We start from the raw sequence: 21641 nt of genomic DNA, 5'->3' as shown, positions 1-21641 counted from the left end.
ACACATTTATTTCACTAAAACTATTTTGACTCTGAGAGAACTTTTAGGATAATAATACCGGAGTGAAATGGCTCTGACAGGCAAAATAATTTAGCCTGGGATCAAACAATCAGGCTACAATTATGAAACCACATAAAAACAAAGCAATTCTATTACATTAAGTGTAATACAAATATTATATAAAAAAACTCTCATCCGAATTCACGAACTTCCGCTGCACTGTTGGAGGTAAGAGATGATTGGCTATTTGGTTTTGCGTCACGGGGTATCCAGCGCTGTGATTGGCTGAAAACGCTTCATTACAGTTGGTTAGTGATAGTGGTGCGGCTGTAGACAGCGGCTGAAAATGAAGAGATAGCCGTTTACGAGGAATGGCCAGACTGCCTTTACACACAGCTGCGTGACTCCCCGCGGTGTCCTGGAGGTGCTATGAAGGTACAGTCATTTCTCATCATACTCGTTTAGTTTTGAACTTTTTTTCTATGTTGGCTGTGTTATCATGCTAGCATTAATAATCTGCTGCCTTTGCTATCAGCTAGACAACTAACAACTGATTTCCAGTTGAGCATTTCATGCATGTTTGCGTTGGGTGTGATTTTTGTGCACTGCACTGATAACATATCTTAAATATATGTATGTCAGTCAGCATCTAGCAGCTGATATCATTTTTGTGCTGGTTATCAGTGATCACTAATGTGTTTGTTTGTTTTTAACTCTTCTGCTCTCATGTTTCATTTGTTGGGAGCTGAGACCCAGAAACAGTGCCACACAATGACATTTGGGAGTCGATTATGCTGTTGGCTCCCTATGAAAATAAAAACACCATGGTTAATACCCTCTGTTGAGTGTCACTAAGAGCCCTGGCTGCAGTCAGAAGTCATTTAAAGCACACTAATCTCTTGTTATGGCTTAGTCCTGTTCCCTTCTGTCTCTAATGGGATTGATCCCAGTCAATGGGAACTATTTCAGGGCAGGACATTCTGAATGACTCAATGTGGGATAATAATGCACAGGGGTTCAGTCTTACTACTGTTATCGTGCACATACACTCATAATTATAGTTTTTATGACTTGGAGTCTTAATTACAGGTTTAACAATATATTGTCACAATATATTGCAATACAAAAATGCAGTAATATGTATTGTGGATATGTGTTGTTCACACACAAATGAATAGACCAGTTAAATTTAGACTGATTTAATTGAAACCTTTATTCAGTAAACACTGCAATAATCAATAAAAAGAAAAGTGGTCAATTTTGATTACACAGTGATTTATTTTCATGAATAAATTATGAGGAAAAAATGCATTAATGACAAAAATGTACAACTTTTTCAATGCGTCAGGGCAGAGTGTAAACATGGATCTGACATAATTATGCATCTTTAGCTTTGCGGAATCTTGAATATTTCTATTCCGGTTAATTAACAGTATCTTTTTTAACTGTGTATCATAAGATTTTGAAGTAATTATTCAGAAAAAGTATAATTTGAACACTATTTTGTCTTTGTTTTCTGTGCAGGCAGGGGCCTCGTCCATGTGGGCATCATGCTGTGGCCTTCTGAATGAGGTGATGGGTACCGGAGCCGTGAGAGGGCAGCAGCCAGGTTTTGGGGCAGGTGCGGGGCCGTTTCGTTTCGCTCCCACTGCAGGATACTCCACATACCCGCCCAGCAACTCCAGCAGCACCGACCTGGTGTGTCAGGCCTGTGGACAAGCCTTCTCTGTCTTTAGGAGGAGGGTAGGTAGACCTGCATTTGTTCTGCATATTAAACACAAGAACATTTATTAACAGTATCATAATACTCGATAATAATCTTAAAAAGTGTACTTCGAAAGGACATAATATACTTAAAGGAAAATATTTAAGTGTGAACTGAATCTCTTTGCACACTTAACTGAATGTTATTTTCAATTAAATGAAAATGTATTCTAAATAGCATTTATATCAAACACAGTTTGAAAGAGAGTGATTTTTTTTGAGTGCTTTATGATTACTTCTGTTATTGAAGTACTGCTGACATTAAACTACATTTTACTATTAAAATTAAAATCTTGTAGTTTCAATTGTATGTCATGTACTGTATTTTAAATGTATACTACACAATTACACAATTGTAATGATGAAGTTGTAGTTTAGTACAAACCCGATTCCAAAATTCACAATCACAACTGTTGAAAGTGAGACATTTTGAAATGTCATGCCAAATATTGGCTCATTTTGGATTTCATGAGAGCTGCACATAACCAAAAATTTGGGACAGGTAACAATAAGAGGCTGGAAAAGTTAAATGTACATATAAGGAACATCTGGAGGACCAATTTGCAACTTATTAGGTCAATTGGCAACATGACTGGGTATAAAAAGAGCCTCTCAGAGTGGCAGTGTCTCTCAGAAGTCAAGATGGGCAGAGGATCACCAATTCACCCAATGCTGCAGTGAAAAATAGTGGAGTATTATCAGAAGGGAGTTTCTCAGAGAAAAATTGCAAAGAGTTTGAAGTTATCATCATCTGCAGTGCATAATATCATCCAAAGATTCAGAGAATCTGGAGCAATCTCTGTGCGTAAGGGTCAAGGCTGGAAAACCATACTGGATGCCTGTGATCTTCGGGCTTTTAGACGGCACTGCATCACATACAGGAATCATGCTGTAATGGAAATCACAACATGGGCTCAGGAATACTTCCAGAAAACATTGTTGGTGAACACAATCCACCGTGTCATTCGCCGTTAGCCGGCTAAAACTCAAAAGGTCAAAAAGAAGCCATACCTTAACATGATCCAGAAGCACAGGGGTTTTCTCTGGGCCAAGGCTCATTTAAAATGGACCGTGGCAAAGTGGAAAAATGTTCTGTGGTCAGACAACTGGGACGGCCATGTCATCGGGACTAAAGAGGACAAGGACAACCCAAGTTGTTATCAGCGCTCAGTTCAGAAGGCTGCATCTCTGATGGTATGGGGTTGAGTGTGTGTGGCATGGGCAGCTTACACATCTGGAAAGGCACCATCAATGCTTAAAGGTATATCCAAGTTCTAGAACAACATAAGGTGGTAAACATGGCCTTGTCCCGAACTTTTTTGTGTGTTGATGCCATGATATTTAAAATCAATTTATTTTTTTCCTTAAAATGATACATTTTCTCAGATTAAACATTTGATATGTCATCTATGTTGTATTTTGAATAAAATATTGAAATTTGAAACTTCCACATCATTGCATTCTGCTTTTATTAACAACTTGTACAGTGAGACAACTTTTTTTGGAATTGGGTTTGTACTTTTTAAATGTATTTCCTTTTAAATAATGTTGGTTTACACTGCTTTTTGTCCTTTTGATTCAGCACAGAATCTCTCTTTTTCTCCATCGTAGCATATCTGTTGTGACTGTAAGAAGAGTTTTTGTTCGCTGTGCTCGGTACTACAGGAAAACCTGCGCAGATGCACAACTTGTCATCTGCTGAAGGGCACTGCATTCCGGCGTCCACAGCTCATGCGTCTGCGTGTTAAAGACTTGCGGCAATACCTTACATTACACAACATTAACACGGATACATGCAGGTACTTTTGCACCGACATTAGAAAGTGAGTATTTATAATGATCGGGTATATTATGACTATTGTTAGAGTTGTTTGAATGCTTTCGCAGAGAGAAGGAGGACCTGGTGGACTTGGTGCTTTCCCATCAAGGCGCAGAAAGTGAGGATGATCCAGACACACCCTCTCTGCAGACACACCCCCTGTATAGCCCACCGCCTTCAACTGAAGAGCCCACCTCCCCTCTCTCAGCACTCTCTCCAACTCCAAGAGAACCAATCAGTAGGAGCAACAGCTCAGAGTCCACCAATCAGGTGCATCCTGTATACAGTTGGAATAGGCATTGATTTCTCTAATTTAAAAAAATATTAAATATTTCAATATGTAGTCTTGTATAGTAAAAGGTGTACTTGTATAGCAAAAATTATATAGTAATAGTAAAAAAAAAAAATCTGACTTCTGTATAACTGCACCTATTTTTTTATATTTGTTGAATTATGTGCCGTCAGAATTTCTAGTGTGGACCTCTCCATTAAATTAAATATTCAGTATGGATTATAGCTTGACTGCAAGTTTAGAAATGTTAGAATAAGGATATGAAACTTGTCCTGTAGGACAAAATTAAATGTCTAACTTGGCAATTATTGCAAAAAGAACGACAAACATTGGACCTCATGAAAAAAAAAATGATAATGCCTCTGTGCATTCAACGTACTATTTATTATTTTTATAATCGCATAAGAATGTCTATCTTCATTGTGAACATAAAATCATGTTCTATTAGATTTTCTTAAACAATTTTCCTCCCAAAACGAAAATTCATTTCAAAAATTGATTTGATAAAAAATGCAGTTGGTGTGAGCAGTGCGGGTAGACAACATAATTAGATATTAGATATTCTGCATGGTGATTATTGATTAAATATTTTTTTTCACATATCACCTAGCCCTAGTTTGAAGCAACACATTTACACACATTCCCGAATACAAATATTATACACTTGACTCAAACTTCCTGTGTGTGTCAAATAACTAAAACATTATACAGTTTAATTAAAAATGCTAAATAATGTTATTTTCCCCCAAAGATGATAACTATACACCACTAAATTAAACGTGCAGTATGTTGGAACCATGTGACCATAATAGCATAGTATTGTTTGAAACATAGTACTTACTGTTATATTCCCAACGTCCTACTAAGTAGTCGTATATACTCTTCAAGAGCAGTACACTAGTATTTCATGTCAAACATGGGCCGTTCCTCAGCTGATCCAGGCAGCAGAAATGTAATGCTAGTTAGTTTTCAAAAGGCATGTGACAGAAGTTCAGAACTTGTTTGCACAGTTGTGGCTTTGGTAGTGTGTTTCATTCCATTTATCCATCTATTAACAAAAGAGTTGAAATGATTCCAGACTGAAGGATACTTTGCCTACCTTGTTTACTTGTGGCAGGTATCCTTTCTAAAGATGTAAGGGCTTAGCATGTAGGGGTAATTATATTCTTTCTGTGTTAACATTACTTGCTGATAGGATATTGAGGACTCCCCTTCAGTCTCTCTCCTTAACCTTGAGCAGACAGAACACACACCTGAGGTGAGTTAAGTCACTTAGTGAAAATCGAAAGGAATGTCATGGTCATTTCTAGAAATTTTTGAATATGACAGTTTCATTAATGACCTTGATCATATGAGTAGAATGTGGTTTTACCATCAGGTTAGTCCTCAGACGAGGCGGCGGGCCCGAGCTTCTCTGTCAGGCCTGTCCTCTCTTGATGATGTGGAGCAGCTGAGCGTACGGCAGCTAAAGGAGATCCTGGCTAGAAACTTTGTGAACTTCTCTGGCTGCTGTGAGAAGTGGGAGCTGGTGGAGCGCGTCAGGAGGCTTTACCGGGAGAACGAGGACAATCGCAAATCTAGTGAGTTTTAATGCAGCACTAACACTGTGCCTTATATACAGCAACACACCATCTAAGATTATCTGCCAATTGTAGGTAAATTGGGAACATAAGTTTACAATTTATTTTAAAAATATATATAAAAAATGTATTGTTCCTACTTATTAATTTTTTATTATATTTTTTACATTTTTAAATTGTCTATCAGTGGAAAATGTGAGCAACCCCTTCACTGCAGGTAGGAAATTGCTTCACGTCTGACTGACTTCATGAAGTTTATACAAAAAGTGAAAATAGCTCTTTTTAGGTGTAGGAGTTGATTTGATTAATGATCAGCTTAGATTTTTACAATAAATTTAATAGATTGTTTGATTATTGAACTCATAGTGGAGTCTAATAGCTGTGATGTACTTTGCTCCTCCCACTTAAGTGGTAGCTTATCCCCCTCCAGTCTTCAATGGCAGAATGGGAGGTAAGGCTTGGAATTGGTGGAAATGTTTCTTGGTCACACCCACCAGTGCATAGCATTTTGTGATGTCATTGCACTTTAACCCCCTCCCTGCATGGCCGCTGCCAGATAGCATGTACTCTCAAAGAAAAAAGGAAAGGAAAATGTGTAGTGACATTGTTTATACCTCAATATATGATTAATAATCATTTTACTGGTAGGGTTAAGAGTCATCAAAATGTATCTTGTGTGACGTTTTACCCTCATTATCCCATTCCATCGGTGCCCTTCATCAAGTATTATTATAACTAGGGTTCAAGTAAACTGCAAAATGCAAGAGCGTTTGTGTAATGTAACAAAATATATTAAAGGGGGGGTGAAATGCTATTTCATGCATACTGAGTTTTTTTACACTGTTAAAGAGTTGGATTCCCATGCTTAACATGGACAAAGTTTCAAAAATTAAGTTGTACGTTTGAAGGAGTATTTTTGTTCCAAAAATAAACTAGTAGGCATTCAGTTTGAGTTGTGGTCATCTCTCCTTGTGATTGGTTCAAATTACACAGGTTTTTTTTTTTTTTATGTGCAAATGCTCAAAAGCTCAAAGTACTCCATTTGATAGTGTGCATAAACACAAGCGCTCGATATATGCACTACAAAGATTCAGCCTTGTCCAGTGTCAGTGCGTTTTCTCTCAAAGTTAAGAATGATAAATATGTTTGCCACATTTATACTAGTTGCAGGGTTTTTTTTTTTTTTTTTTGCCCCTCACACAAGCATTCGTCAACATGGGCCTCTATTGTTTTTTTTTTTCATCTTTTTTATACTTTGGGCTTTACTCAAAATCCTGTCCTTAAAAAGAGATTGGCACCTCTAATAATGGCCCAATCCCCCCCCCCACCTCCCTTTCTCTCATTGCAGATGGTTGCAAGACCCAGTTATCAAATGACGACAACTTGTGTCGCATCTGTATGGACGCGATTATTGACTGTGTGCTGCTGGAGTGCGGTCACATGGTCACCTGCACTAAGTGCGGGAAGCGCATGAGCGAATGCCCCATCTGCAGACAATACGTTATCAGGGCAGTGCATGTTTTCAAGTCTTAATACTGCTGGGAGAACATCCTGCTCATCCTGTGCATTTGAGACTCGGTGAGGACATCTGGACACTGTCTTTACATCGGATCAATGAGGAAGATCGTATTCTCTGCTTAATTTTTCATGATTTTTCAGGAAGCCTTCAGACAGTGGTCCGCAATGGCTTTGTCAATAAATGCTTCAGTAAAAGCATTCCACAAGCTCCTCAAAGAGGCTCTGTAATAATATGCAATTGTTTGCAGCAATACCTCATGGCCTTGACTTGATGTCCTACAGCTTTGAAGACATTCTGATCACCTGTCACATGCAAGCACTGCGAGAAAAAAGTCAAGAATCGAACTGAAGAATGAGAATTACTCAAGTGTTTCATCATGCGCCATCACTGAGGATGGAAGGATCTGAATGTTCCCATTGTTTTTTATTTCGATTTTTGTTGCAACATCTGTGAATGGGCTTTTGTTTCCTGTTTGAATTGTGTAGCTTCTTAGATTTTTGTTTGATAAAGTATCTGTTTTGGAGTTCCTACAAGTAACAGTGTAACTCCTGATAATTTGACACTGGCATCATCAAATGATTTCATAAGTCGCTTAAAGACATTTTTCTGTGGTACACAACAGGTCATTCTTCTCCGGATTCAGCTATTTTTTAAAATTTTTTATAAATCATATGATCTCCTTTCTTTGTCAAAAGTCTAAAAACAGTAGCTGGTTTTTCAGTCACTAATGTTCCTTGGGGTAATGCGACTTTTGAGTATGTGACTGGAAAACCAGCCGAGAAACCTGTTGTTAAAACAGTGTCAGTGGTGAGAAATCAGAAGGGATAAAGTAGGACCATAAATGGGCACACTGTAACTGTGAGTCAGTAAAATTAGAAAATGTGAATTTTATATATGTGCAAACGAACAATAACAATCAAAATTATGAACCGTGTAAAAGAAGAGATTTAGGTGCCAAAAGTGCATTTCTGTCTTCGATGCTCTACGACTTTCCCATTATTGTTAGCACTTGTTTAGATCTGAAAACCCTAAAATAAAAATAAGGATGTCACTTGAGAGTGATGCCGCACAAGTGATCTACACATATTTTGTAGCCATAACTTACTTGTGTGATAAATATGATTAAAAGTTGCATGATGGCACATTGCATTGCATTGACGAGCATCAGCTGCACAAATGCTTCACTCAGTCACCTCTTCTTTTGCATTGCATTTTAGATTATAAGGGACTTGTGTATAGTTTTGGTGTATATTCAGATTCTTTACATCTTTGTTTAATTTCCTGTGTATATGCCTATTCAGATAAGTTTATTTTTTTTAAGCAAAAACTTCAAATGTGTTGCTTTTGGTCCATTGCTATGTTTCTTTAGTATGGAATTAACAAAAAAGCTAAAGCAGTATGTATGCACTTAGTTACCCTTGTAATACTTAAATAAAAGTGTTAAGAAAGATTTGTACTGGATTGTACTGCATTGTGATTCTTACAGTGGGTATAGAAAAGCATCACCCCCTTTAAAATAATCACATTTTGCTCTGCAGCCCTTAAATGAGAATGTTCAAGTGTTTAAAGGAGAAAAAGGTGAATATCCTTGCATGGTCTAGTCAGAGCCCAGACTCAAACCCCATTGAAAATCTGTGGAATGACTTGAAGACTTCAGTCCACAAACGGTCACCATCAAATTAAACTGAACTTGAGCAGTTCTGCAGAAGAAGAGTGGGCAAATATTGCAGTCTACATGTGCAAAGTTAGTAGAGACAGGGACATATCCCAGCAGAGTAAAGGCTGTAATTAAAGCAAAAGTTGTTTCAACAGTTACCGACACAATGAAGTGATCTTTTTTCCATCTCAGTGATTTTTTTTCTTCTTCTCTCTGACCTGTTTATTTCAGGGGTATTCTTTTCTAAATGTCAAATTGTACTTTTTAATTAAGTCAATATGAAAGAAAAGTTTTGTTTGAACATTTTTCCACTTTAATTTGTGTAAGATTATGAAAGTAGAACACATTGCCAATGTCTCTTCAGATTAAAAATGTTCCCTACTTTAAGTAACATTTTAAATTTCTTATTGCAGGTAAATGTACATATTACTGTGTATTTTCTGTTTGTTTGGAAAATAACTTCACTTTTCAAATGTCACACAGTAAATTATTATAATTTTTTTTAATTACATACAAATATAAATAGCCAAATGTACATTCGAATGTTTTAGATCGCGCACAATGCCTTAATTTATAGTGGTATAAGTATGGTGGCTTAGATCAGATGGCACGCTCCCTCTTTCTAATAGTCACCATCCTGAGACAAACTCATAATAATACACACTATTAAAATCATCTGTCATCATCACAAGTACCATTTAACAATAATAATCACTATGGAAGGAATAAAAAAAAAAAAGCACATGATTACGTTCATAGACAAATACTGCAATTCTTTTTTTTTTGACCTTATAGAAAAAAATACATGACTGTGTTGAAATAAACAAAATTACTGAGCTAGCTGGAATACGTAATCAGCAATTTGTTTGGTCTAACACATGCAGAACCACGCTCTACAGAGTCATAGCAATGAAATATACTGATAGCTGAAGTTTTGCCTGTTAAAATGGTGTAAAACAACATAGATGGAATATGGCACTGTTTTATAAATAGACCTCGAAATAACAACATTTCACTTCTACATCTGCTTTGAGATTAGAACAGCAAGTACTTGAAATTCAAAGCAGTCAAAACTCCAAAATGTCTGAAAAATGCGGATCAGATTGGAACATTCCAATACTGATGACATAAAATGGAGAGATATTTAAAAATTCCATTATATTAAAAAGAAAGAAAAATAGAGAACAATACATATACCCAGTACTGAACCAAATACAGCACAGAAATCTGAATTGAATCTTTTGTACAAAAAACACCAACATTTGAAGGGTTTTGAATAACAATGTACAATCATGCTTACTCATGGATTAAGTGTTTGTAGTATCCAGTGAGTATGTGGATGGTTTGTATGTATATATGTCCATTGCCTTCTCTGCTTTTTACCACACCACGTATTAAATACAATCTCTTGGTATAATCTCCTCTTAAAGATGAACAGAATTTGCTGATTAAAGTCCATCTTTAGAGAACACCATTTTGAATGAGCAGAATTATTTGCATTTGAGTACAGTATGTCTGCTCTTCTTTCCCGTTTAGAAGGTGCTGACAAAACGCTTTTGTCCACATACATGTTGCAGTGCTTTTTTTTTTTTTTCTTCTTCAAATGTGTGAATCCAGTTTTAGTCCAAACACAAGTGCAACTGATACATGGTATCATTTTAGATGGTGTTCAGTCCCTCCCAGACACTAGGGGGTGCTGTGAAGTTTTTGGAGCAGTTTATCCTCTTGCAGTTGGAAAGGAACGATGACTGACATCTCTGCAATGAAGCGCTCACATGCCTGTCGGCTCACCTGCTTGCAAAATCGCAGGTCAATGTGGCAGATGCTTCCACAGCGTTTGAAGTAGCTCAGCGACTGATCAGTGACCCTGTTACACACTAAAGAGAGTATTAAGAAAGAAGAGATCAATAATCAGTGAGGGGGAATTAATGGTTTTAAGCATTAGACTCAATGAACCCTTCAAAAAGGAAAGTTTTAAATCATTTATTAGTCCTAGGTAAACCCCAGAAATTGCTGTGGTAAACAGGTCTAAATGTAACTGTTTCATAGCTCGAATCCAGACATTTTCACTGAAATGTCTGGGGATCTACAGGTCTCTCTCTGAACTAGCCCACAATAACACTGACTTAAAAACCAAATTATGTAAACTGTTCACATTGGATGCTTATTGTATTGCCAGTTCCCTGATTAAAATGAAAGCAATTTTTTTGTGTGTCAGTCTAGCCAGGCTGACTTGTTTTGGAAACTTTTAAGTGGTGATGAAATTTTCCTGCCCACAAGCCCCTGATGTATCTGGTTTGAGACCAGAAGGTTTAATGGGCCAAGATTGGGTACTGGTTGGGTACTGATTTTGCTTCGGCACCAGCACAGTTTTTTGTGAAAAAGGGATATTGACTCATTTTATCTGTTTAAAAGCATTTGTTGTAGTATTGCAAATGGCATTTTTGACCAGATTTTAAAACAATTACCAGAAAGGTTGACATCAGTTAAGGAGTCTCTAGTGGTGGTCCCTGCAGCAGTCAGCAGGTTTACTGACTGGTCATTGATATGGTTGCAGTAGCTCAAGTCCAGATGGGAGAGTAGAGGCATATTTTTAATGATGAGTCGCAGAGAGCTGTCTGTAATGTCCAAACCAGCCAGACGCAGGTCAATAACATTCCGTAGTTTGCTGCGCATGTCCATCTGACCTGTTAGAGAAAGCCCAAGTAAGGAAAACACCATATGAATAAGTAACTGTCTTGTATTAATTCAGCTCTAAGTTCAGTGACATGGGACTTGCATATCAATCTGTCTGGAGTATTGTATATTACCTGGTCTATTGTCAGTAGGAAGGGACAGCAGGTCCCTCATCTGGGGGTCTTTGAGTCCCTCCACCCACTGCAGGTCTAGAGTACGTAACAGAGGACAGCTGGACGTGCAGAGAGCTGAAACAGCCACCCACGAACAGCCTGATAGAAGAAGTACCCTCAGCCCTGCAAACAAACACAGAGTTTAGATGTAGATTAGATGTATGCTTAGAGACACCTACATGGATTCAGATGATGTGGATCCACATACTGGCTCTCATGAACACTAACCTGGTAATCGGTTAATAAGCCAGCTTAATTGCTTTTTAGAGATATTGGTCCAGCTCAGGTCCAGAGTGATGGGCTGTCTGCGAATTATCCCACTTAGCATCAGTGGGGTGATGGACTTACAACGCTTCAAATCGATATGAGTCCATAATCTCTTGTCACAGCACCTAAACACAAGATACTAAATTAAAACCCACAAATCCACATCTGTAACAGTGAACCAACAATAAAACTTCATTGTAATAAACACATATAGGCCTTGTCCCAAAATGGCACTTCAAGTCTCTTGGCCATTGTTTGTGCATGTCCATTAAATCTGTAGTGTAAATGTGTCCAATCTTGCTGCTGGAGGAACAAATACCTGCCGAGTTTGGCTCTAGTTTGCTCCAACACTACTGCCTGGACGTTTTTAGTAGTCCTCAAATCTTTCATTAGCAGGTTGAGGTGTGTTTAAAGGTAAACTCTGCAAGAATGTGGTCCTTTAATAGAAGGACTGGGCACCCCTGTGGTATGGTGTCCAATTTGTCGTTTCATGGTTGAAAAGGGGACTTCACAAGTCTATAAGCACAGTATTTCCCAAATCCTGTTCACATTTTGGATGTCAACCTTAATTGACCGATCCATTTTAGGTCTTAGAGTCCGTATTAATGGGATGATGAGTTGTGTTTGATACGGAAGAGTTTGAAAATGTGCACTGTTGGTGTGCCTCCAGGAACAGGGTTGGAAAACACTGTACTACTCTAATGGGTTTTTTAACCCTGTTCCTGGAGTAACCCCAACACTACAAATTTTAATGTCTCCTTTTTCTTACACACTCATTTCATGTCTTGGAGGAGTGGTGTCCAATCCTGGTTCTGGTGGGCCACTGTCCTGCAGAGTATAGCTCCTACTCCAATTAAACACACCTGAATCAGCTAATCAAAGTGTTAAGGCTGATTTATACTCCTGAGTCGGACCTACGCCGTAGCCTACGCATAGACGCATTCCCTTACACTGTAGCCTGACATCCACCCCAAAAATCTAACAGCATGTCAATTCTACACTGACCTCAAGCGATGTGATTGGTCTGCAAGAATCCCTCCCTCCACATGTACTTGAGATTTGTGTTTATGTGCACGTCAATATATTTTAATGTTACACCTTCTTATATAAAAATAAAACAAAGCAAAGAACAAGTTTCTTATCATTTATTATACTACATATCATTATACATCAGTAGTTGTCCGGGACAAACAATTTTGATCTGCTGTTTTACAAGTCCTTGTGGAGATTGAAAAAAAATGCCATCTTCTCCTGTTCCGTTGTTGTCTTCTTTTGCAGTTTTAAATAATGATTTTAACGATTTGATATTTCTTTGCTGCCATCATGGCTGTAATGCTTCTCTGACGCTTCTTCTTCGGCTTTTGTCTTGGTACTGAAGGTTACACCAGCAACATGTCTGTGGACACTGCAGACTGCATGTGTACTACACGTTGACGTGGACAACGATGCAGATGTATAAACAAAAACTGATGCATAGCCTACGGCATAGGTACGACACATAAGTATAAATCAGCCATTACTACGCATACTAGAAACTTCTAGAAAGGTGTGTTGAGGCACATTAGAGCTAAAGTCTGCAGGACACCGGCCCCCAAGTATCAAGATTGGACAGGGGTGTCTTGGAGATTCTACTAATGGGCTGATGTTTTTGATTAAGGATACACGCAAAATGTGCAGTGTTGGGAGCGCTCCAGGAAAAAAGTGTAAACCAGGGGTGCAGAACTCAATTCCTCAGTTTAGTTCTAACCTTGCTCAAACAAATACAATGTAGTTTTTAAATAAGCTTGAAGGACCTGATTGGCTGCATCAGGTGTGAATAGTTAGAGTTGAAGCCAAACTCTTCAGGGCTGTGGCCCTCCAGGAACTGAGTTCTGCAACCCTGGTGTAAACCAATTTAAATGGACCTCAAGGATTGAGGGTGACATCTGGGACAAAGTCACAGGTGAGAAGTCTCAAGTTTGAAATGTGAACAGATAAACTAGTCTTAAGGTCTTTCTTACCAGCGATTCCATGTTCGGCACACTCGCATACACACACAAAGTTCACGATGACTCAAGTGACCGAAAATAGCCAACCATGCTTCTCTGGGAGCAATGTGATTTCGGCCATCAGCTAGTGGTAGTCTATCAGGTGGAGGGCAGATTGGTGGTGGCCGGATCACATGACGCTCCATTTGAACACACTTGGGAGGTGAACGTGCAGGAATTGGTCTTACTGTAGGCGAACTGCGATTCAGACCAAGCGGGGTAATCTGAGGTGGGTAGAAGTGTCGCAGCTCCCAAGATGTCCCATTCATCTCTCTTGCTCGTAAGTGTGGGCGCTCGCCTCCTCCCTCTCCACCTCCTCCTCTTTCTACTCCTCCACCTCCTCCTCCATTCCCTGTAGTTCCGTTCCGTAAACCTCTCTTTGGTTCTTCGTTTTCGCTGTCCTCTGGTTCGCTCTTGAGTGGCTGCTGGTTCTCATTGGCCAGTGAATGCTCTGTGCGACGGATCTCCATGTTGAGCTGTTTGCTGAGTTCTGTGCTGAGCTGGCGGTTAGGGGGCTTGCGCCGGTGTCGCTTCGCCCGAGCACGTGGTGCCTTCTCTTGCGTCTCACTACCTTCGCTGCTTGGCCCTGCTCTTGGGGAGCTGCACTGTGATGCATCACTCTCTAAGGACATGTTCTTCAGTGCAAGGCTACTATCCCTGCCTCGTTTGCCATTATTGTCCTCCTCCTCATCCTCATCATCATCCTCCTTTTCATCTTCTTGGTCTTCCTCTTTCCGTAGGGAGTTGAACTCCTTGAGGGATCTGAAAGGTGGATCCCTCTCCTCCCTCCTCTCTTCCTCATGCACCTCCTCTTTTCTTACTGTGCTGTAGTCTTTCTTAAAAGAACGACGAGGCAGTTCTCGCTTCTCCTGCCTCTCTTCCTCCTCATCAGAGTTGTCTTCCTCCTCTTCTGTTTTCATGTGAGAGAGTTTGGGAATCAAAGCCTCTTCAGGCCTCCAGGATTTCTTTGGCTAAACAGATGTTAAAGTTATTAAATGAAAAAGCTACGGCAGATTTGTTTATGCAAATATGAATGTCTGTGTGAATTTTACCTTCTTTTTAACACTAGCCTCCTCTTCTTCTTCGTCATCATCAAATAACTTCCTCTTCTTCCTCAAGAAGTTGGGCACTTCAGATCGTGGCCTTGGCAGGCCGCTGGGGCTCAAGAGTGGGGGAAGACGAGAGGGTAGCTCTTCAGTCTTAAGTCTGGGAGTTTCCTCCCTTTCACTCTTCCTTTTAATGGATGAAGAACCTGTGGATGTCTGGTCCAATTCCTCTCTTCCGTCACGTCCTGCTTTCTGCTCCCTCAGCAGGGAGCCTGGCAGGTTGGATGCGTACTTAAAGCCTGGGCCCCGTTTTTGCTTGCAGGCCAGAGAGTGGCAAGAAAATACAAAAGACATCTTTATACCTTATGAATGTTATGCATTGTCCACGAAGCATGGATTGCTATGATATACTTCCTATTTATGACATGTTTCATATTTCACTGTTAAATATTTTAGGGGGTTGTATTAAGGAAAATAGCTTGACTGCCTGTCAGTTACTGAACTAAATTAAAATGATCACAACACATGTTTATTTTCATCTTTGTCTCCACTACTTTCTTAAATAGTATCTCTGTTCAACTGTAAATCTTTGTTGAATGCCATCAAACCATTCTACCACTGTTCCCCAAATACTCACTTTTCCAGTTTTCCCAGCGTAATTGCATTTTGGACACTCCCAGCAGTTAGGAAGCTCATCATTTACTACCCCAGCTGCATCCTTCACCTATATAGGCAAGAGACCGGACTTAGAGCTGAAGACAGATCATTTATGAAAACACTCTAGCTAAGTATTTGAAAAAACTACACCACCACACAATTAAGAGGAACTTAATGGTGTTAAAAACTGTCAGAGCCACCCACAAACATGTACTTCAGCCCAATCACTTCCTCCTCCTGTGCTCACACAAAACAACAGAGAGCGCAGTATACACTGCTTTGCATTTACTTTAGAAATAAATTCTTGTGTTAGTGGTTAAGATGGGTTAAGTCAGTCTGACCTTGAGGCAGTTTGGGTGGACAATCTCGTTGCAGATGGAGCACTCCATGAGCATGGCATTAAATTTTTCATCTTCATCATCAAGTGTGTCTTCTTTACCGGCTTCACCGCACACCACACAAACTGCTGTATGTGGTAACACGGGCTGTGGAACCACATGCCGACAATTTAATTTCCAGAATATCAAGAATTTGGAAAATGTGTGGTTACAAAATGCACATATAATAAAATATGACAAAAACACATATTTGGGTAAACACTTTTTAAGGTGTTTGTTAAAAATAAATGGACCATTCATCTGAATTACAACCTTTAGTTGTACAGTTCGATCATATATTATGAATCTCAGTTGTATAAATGTCTGTAGTTATAAATTTCCATCAACTACATCTACATGGAGTACTGCCGGTTCCTCATACATTTGATCAGCCTCTATGAATTAAGTGGTGAATGTGTATTCTGGAGGAATTCCAATTACTTCATTTCAATTAAATTTAGGTAAACATCTCTTGAGTACTGGCTAAAGTCAACTCCTCACAAAGACTGCTTCTACATTTTATTTTGATTTAAAATCACTAGATTACAACAATATATGTTTTTTTTGATTCTGTAAATGGGTGTCTCTCATGTAAAAAAAAAAGATTATAATAATTTTATGTATTAGCTGAGTGACATTTGATTCATGAAACATCTTGGTGCCTGTTGGAATTGAGTTTCTTACCGCTATACATTGTCTCATAATGCAAGACTGTTTCATTCGACCAGGTCCTCCAAACTTCTTCATGTCCTTACAGAAGTGACACTCGCCACATTCCGTCCGAACACATGCCTCGCATTTTCGACATCGTGTGCGTCTACGGCGAGCTCCAGAGGAGGACCGATTGGACGGTAGCTTGACCGCTGTTGCAGTGGATGAAGAAGTGGTTGCTGCAGGGGTTGTTGCTGTTGATGCAGCCATTTTGGGCTTGGGTTTGTTGGGTAGCCGCTGCTAATGGGAGGAAAAAATGAAGAATGGAAATTAAATAATATAATAATGGATTACAGACACATAGAACACATTGCTTCCCAAAAAAGATTAAAATACTGTCCAGCTCTATTTAAAAGGCTAATATGAGACTTAAAACAGGAGAATCTCCCACATGCAAAAGTAAATTCATACATTTTTGAGGATTCTTTGATTTACTGTTTAAATGTAGTGTTTTACATTTAACTATCCATCTGGAAATAGAAGGGAAATGTTTTTGGGTTTTTTTTGTCAGTATTTTGATTCAGATTTTTGTTGTAAGTGGTCTCTGTATTAGATTTGATGGTAAACATCTAATTTTGCTGTATTTGTGGATGCTAATAAGCTAAACCTGCTGTTAGCTTAATCTTTCCATTAAAATGGAAATGTAAAATGCATACTTGTAGCCCACATGGTCTTTTTCTACCATTTGCTTGATAGAAAAAATGGCACAAATACCTGGTTGACGTGATTTGATCAGTGGTTAAAAAAAAATTAAGTGTTGAGTATCATAGGCGCTCTTCTGCAATGACTTTATTCTGTACATTATAAAGCTCCCCATGGTTCAAAGCTCTCACCAGCCCCTCTTATTGTCTGTTTACCCACCTACAATCCCTGTATGAATCTACTGCTTGATTCATACACTATGCTTCAAAACAATCTATACTCGTATCCTTTATTCTTTCACCCTTGAGATTTCCAACATTCGACTGCTATTGTTCATCATCACTTCTACCTCGTCTGTGCACCTCTCCTGTTTTGCTTATGCAGCTCAGCTTTTGGAATATAATCTATTTTAAGAACCTCATTATGCCGCTCTGTTATTTGGATAATCGTGATTGCTCTCTAATGTAGTAATAAGCAGCGGAAATAGTGGATTCTAATGCAAATTTGGTTACATATGGGATCATGTTAGCAATACATTTGAGGTTTAATAATGTTTAAAATAAAGGCTACTTGCTATTAGAAAGCAAAGTTCAGGGCTCTAATCTAGCATTACTACATAAACTGATGCAGTATCTACTACATCTATAAATAAAACTGTCAACAAGGTCAAATCACATAAAAAAAAAAAATGTAATTCCAGTTCTGTTTCACATCAGCTTTTTCTTTCACAATGTACAGTGATGCTAAAACATGACCTTGTGTATTATTACTAATGTCTTATATTAGCATCAATGCAATTGTTATAATCATCACCCTTTACAGAAGAATCCTATCTTGCCTTCCAGCCCAGATAATGAATACATTACAACGCATGCACAAAACTGCAGTGCAGTACTGGAAGTCTGTCCTTCTGCAATGTAACCATGGCAACACAGCAGTTCTTGCTGACTGGTGGATTGAAGAAATACTTCTATTCCACATTTAATTGGCTCAGAAAGGGGGAAGTGGTCGACGACTGGGTTTAACATCAGATTCTTTTTAATGATTTCGTTTCCCGTTGGATTTCATCTGAGATCAGTGGTGGGGGTGTTATAGTGGTGCTATATTCATCTTGATGAGATGTTTTAGACATTGAGATCAAATACTGTTGTAGGTCTATTCTTGCCCTTGCAAAATCCCGTCTTCTTTCATGCATCACCTCCTTACAATAAAAACAACTAGAACACAACCATTCCCTAGCACTATGTTTTATTATAACAGATTCAGGGAGCTGCAGAGCAGTGCAGAGTGCTGACTGTATATAGAGCACAACGGTGTTTTGTGCTTTGGAGTGATGCATCACAGCTGTGACCTCTATTCACATTGTCCGAGTGTGGAACCCAATATGAGAGAGAGTTGTTTCAAAAAGAAATGCTGCATCACAGCCAGTATTCATCAGCTGTCCAAAGGCTACACATGTGTGGGGACCTAAGATGTAATCTCCAGCTCAAACAAATGACTGTTTGGACCAATGAAGCCGATCCTAGATCAGACCTTTTGAACACAGTACAACAGCAGCTCATTCAGAAGTTCGCCATTTACTCTTCCATTATGCACTGCACTATCAATAGACATTAAATGTATGAGATCTATCTACAGACACCTACGAGACCAGCAAAACAGATAAACAAACAGACAGAATGTCTTCTGCAGGTTGACTGTAATGTACAGCCAAATCAATGATTTGCTAAAGGGTCATGAAAAATCATTACATCCCAATGTTCTACAAACTGCATCTAGAAACATCTTGTTACATCAGTCTGGTCTTATTCCTATCAGCATGCAATAACACCTAGAAACACGGTCTTCCAGACTAAATCCACACATATTCTCTTCTCTGAAAAATCCACATGCATCATCTGTTGCAGTTGCATTGAAGCCCGGCTCATGAGTTTGGAAATAATAATTACACTGTAACGTCCATTCAAGTGATTTTAGCCTGGATAAAATGGACATGCTGGACAATTTCATGTTCCTTTGTTTACTGCCCACTTCCTGACAAAGACAGGAATCCTTTTAGCGCTAATGCAGCGAAATGAAAAGCAAAGATGCACTTTAGGTGTAAATGATGCTTTACATGTGTATTTTATCATTCTCGTGCTGCCATTTGCCATGGGAAATTGAGTTTGGTCACACAACCCTGTCTTTTCATGAATTTTCTGCCATGTTTTACCATTATTCTTCAGTGACAGTACTCAAAATGGACACAAACTAGTCTGTACCATCTTATAATACAACTTAAAATGCTCAAGACTATAATTGTTAGACACGCCTCCAATTTTAAAGCAAACTGATGTGCAGTAAATTAATAAATACAATTCTGCCATGACTTGAACGCATTACACACAAACGTGAATGATGATCCCAAAACATTCATGTTGTAGACAGGATCATCCACACGTCATGTCGTGTATACACCAATAGAAGCATAATTCCTGTGTGAATATGTTTGCCTATGGTTATGGGTGAGAGTTTACGTCTTATTTGTGGCACTTTATCGTGCCCACGCCATGACACAAGTCAAAGGCCAATGAGTCATAAGGTTTCATTGCAACTAGTGATCTAGAAGAATTAACCACCGCCTCTGCACAATAGTGATGACCTTTAGAGATAAACTGTAGGTGCTCTGTGAAACAAATATTAGGAGATGAAAGCACTAAGAAATTTTTTTACACGGATTGAACAAAGCTTTATGTTGCACAAAGCTGTTCGAGTCCATGCAATAAGCAATTCCGGGTTTCCAGATTTCCACACACAGGTTTTGCAGCGGGTTTAAGTTGGTCATGTGAATTTACCACACTCACCAACAGTAAGCTGCTTGGTTTGAAAGAGACTTCTGTGCGAGTGCTTCAAACATTGCTACACTTTTGACATTACAACTGAATTCATCTGATTTTGATCATGAATTTCACGTGAGGGGAAATGTTTGTCCTGCTTGGATTTTGCAAAGGGTGCAAGTTGGTCGCAGAAAGTTTTGCAGAAATTCTGCTCAAGTCTAAAGAGTCTTACCAAACATACCTTTTGACTTAACTACCCAAGATGAACTCAGACAGGGGGCCCGAGAGCAGCCTGGTCCTCCTATTGTTCCCCCCACACTTTGCTTCACCCCTCCCCCGGTCTTCAACATAGAAACTGTTTTAAAGATGTGGGATCCAGTTTTTTTTCACAACAGGTTTTAAGAGATTTGAAATGCATGCATTATTTCTGTTGTTAGTAAGCACATGTGGCTTACTTGGTTCAGTGACATCCACATCCTGTATATGAGCATGCTACCTCACACCAATATGAAGTGTGCACAAAACTTAGTAAATCAAAAAATGTCCAAAGTCTGCATATGCATAAGGGTATGCTCCCTTAGATAAAATCCTACATCTAGCCTACCAATGTTCGTGGTTATTTCTTAACCTTTCAAATGGATGCAAAAAAAAAAAAAAAAGTAGAAAACTGAAATAGTAATTTATTGCCAAACATAGGCCTACTGCAATAATATTTTATTTACAACTTTCGAGAAGTCATTTTCACAGTGTAGTGTAGATTCTGTCCCCTCAAAAAAACAAGCATGAAGTTATATATCCTAAAAAAACTGTTTAAGCAGCAATTCATCTAGAGAAGGAAACTGAAGGGCAACACATGTCCAGTCATGCTGTTGCTTTGAGGAACTTCAGTCCTCCTTACACAGTTTTTACTCTTAACAACCCCGAACATGTGTGAAAGTGAGAGTACATCACACCCCAAAAAGTCTAGCTACTACATTTTACAACTTACTAGTTACTACATTTTAGTTCTCCCAACAAAACAAAGACAACAAACCGGTATAAACACATCCAAACACAAAGGTAAAGCAACAGAAACATGCTTTTTTTATTTGAACAAGCCTTTCTGAAGGAGGCACACATGACTCAAACCAATCACAACTGATAGCCGAAGCTCAATAGAGACAAACAATAAGAGCCACTCTCCTGTTGTATTTCGCCTTGAAACCTCTCCGGTCTTATACTATTTCAATAAATCAAAAACCAGGTACTGTTTCAGAAAGAGAAAGAGAAGAAAGATGTTGAGGAAGATTAAAAGAAAGCAGAAAACGCATGTCTTGTTTGAGAGCCATGGTACTACGAGGAAGGGAACCTGAGAAGATGGCTAATTGTTTGTGTGGTGTGTATGAGGAGAGAGAGAGTGTGTGTACTGACCTGTTCGGCTGTATCCGAGTCGTAATCCTCATCGTCGGCACTCAGTGACATGGCCATGGCTGTCTGATCTCAAAGCCAGCCAGACAAACAGAACATAGACATGATCACAACCCCCCTAATCACAGTCGCCCTCGGTCTTCTCACCCGATTTCCTTTCTCTATTCCTCTTCCTCTAACCTTCCCCAATGTCTCGCTCCTGTTTCTCTCC

At 39.0% G+C, this 21641-nt stretch overlaps 2 protein-coding genes across 5 annotated transcripts; one reads left to right on the top strand and one right to left on the bottom strand.

Annotated features, from left to right (window-relative positions):
• The first annotated feature begins 300 nt into the window (after positions 1–300).
• On the top strand, positions 301–8430 carry rnf34a (ring finger protein 34a). 2 transcript variants are annotated; one of them, XM_026244201.1, is made up of 9 exons: positions 301–435; positions 1525–1743; positions 3376–3563; positions 3652–3853; positions 5071–5133; positions 5254–5455; positions 5643–5672; positions 5865–5906; positions 6804–8430. In XM_026244201.1, the coding sequence occupies exons 1-9, from the start codon at positions 430–432 to the stop codon at positions 6986–6988; spliced, it is 1137 nt and encodes a 378-aa protein (XP_026099986.1). In that variant the 5' UTR covers positions 301–429; the 3' UTR covers positions 6989–8430. The 2 variants fall into 2 exon arrangements, with proteins under 2 accessions (XP_026099986.1, XP_026099987.1); XM_026244202.1 differs by lacking the exons at positions 5643–5672; positions 5865–5906.
• A 1781-nt stretch (positions 8431–10211) lies between these two features.
• On the bottom strand, positions 10212–21623 carry kdm2ba (lysine (K)-specific demethylase 2Ba). 3 transcript variants are annotated; one of them, XM_026244198.1, is made up of 10 exons: positions 21434–21623; positions 16539–16805; positions 15819–15962; positions 15458–15544; positions 14827–15144; positions 13748–14745; positions 11709–11872; positions 11442–11603; positions 11100–11318; positions 10212–10508 (listed from the first exon to the last, which is right to left on the bottom strand). In XM_026244198.1, exons 1-10 carry the CDS (start codon positions 21488–21490, stop codon positions 10318–10320), a joined length of 2607 nt encoding a protein of 868 aa, XP_026099983.1. In that variant the 5' UTR covers positions 21491–21623; the 3' UTR covers positions 10212–10317. The 3 variants fall into 3 exon arrangements, with proteins under 3 accessions (XP_026099983.1, XP_026099985.1, XP_026099984.1); XM_026244200.1 differs by having other exon boundaries at positions 14827–15135; XM_026244199.1 differs by having other exon boundaries at positions 16539–16802; positions 21434–21620.
• Between the last annotated feature and the right edge of the window lie 18 nt (positions 21624–21641).

The sequence above is a fragment of the Carassius auratus genome, unplaced genomic scaffold (assembly GCF_003368295.1).
Source record: "Carassius auratus strain Wakin unplaced genomic scaffold, ASM336829v1 scaf_tig00005214, whole genome shotgun sequence".
NCBI classification, from domain to species: domain Eukaryota; kingdom Metazoa; phylum Chordata; class Actinopteri; order Cypriniformes; family Cyprinidae; genus Carassius; species Carassius auratus.
This window is presented reverse-complemented; position numbering and strand designations above follow the sequence as displayed.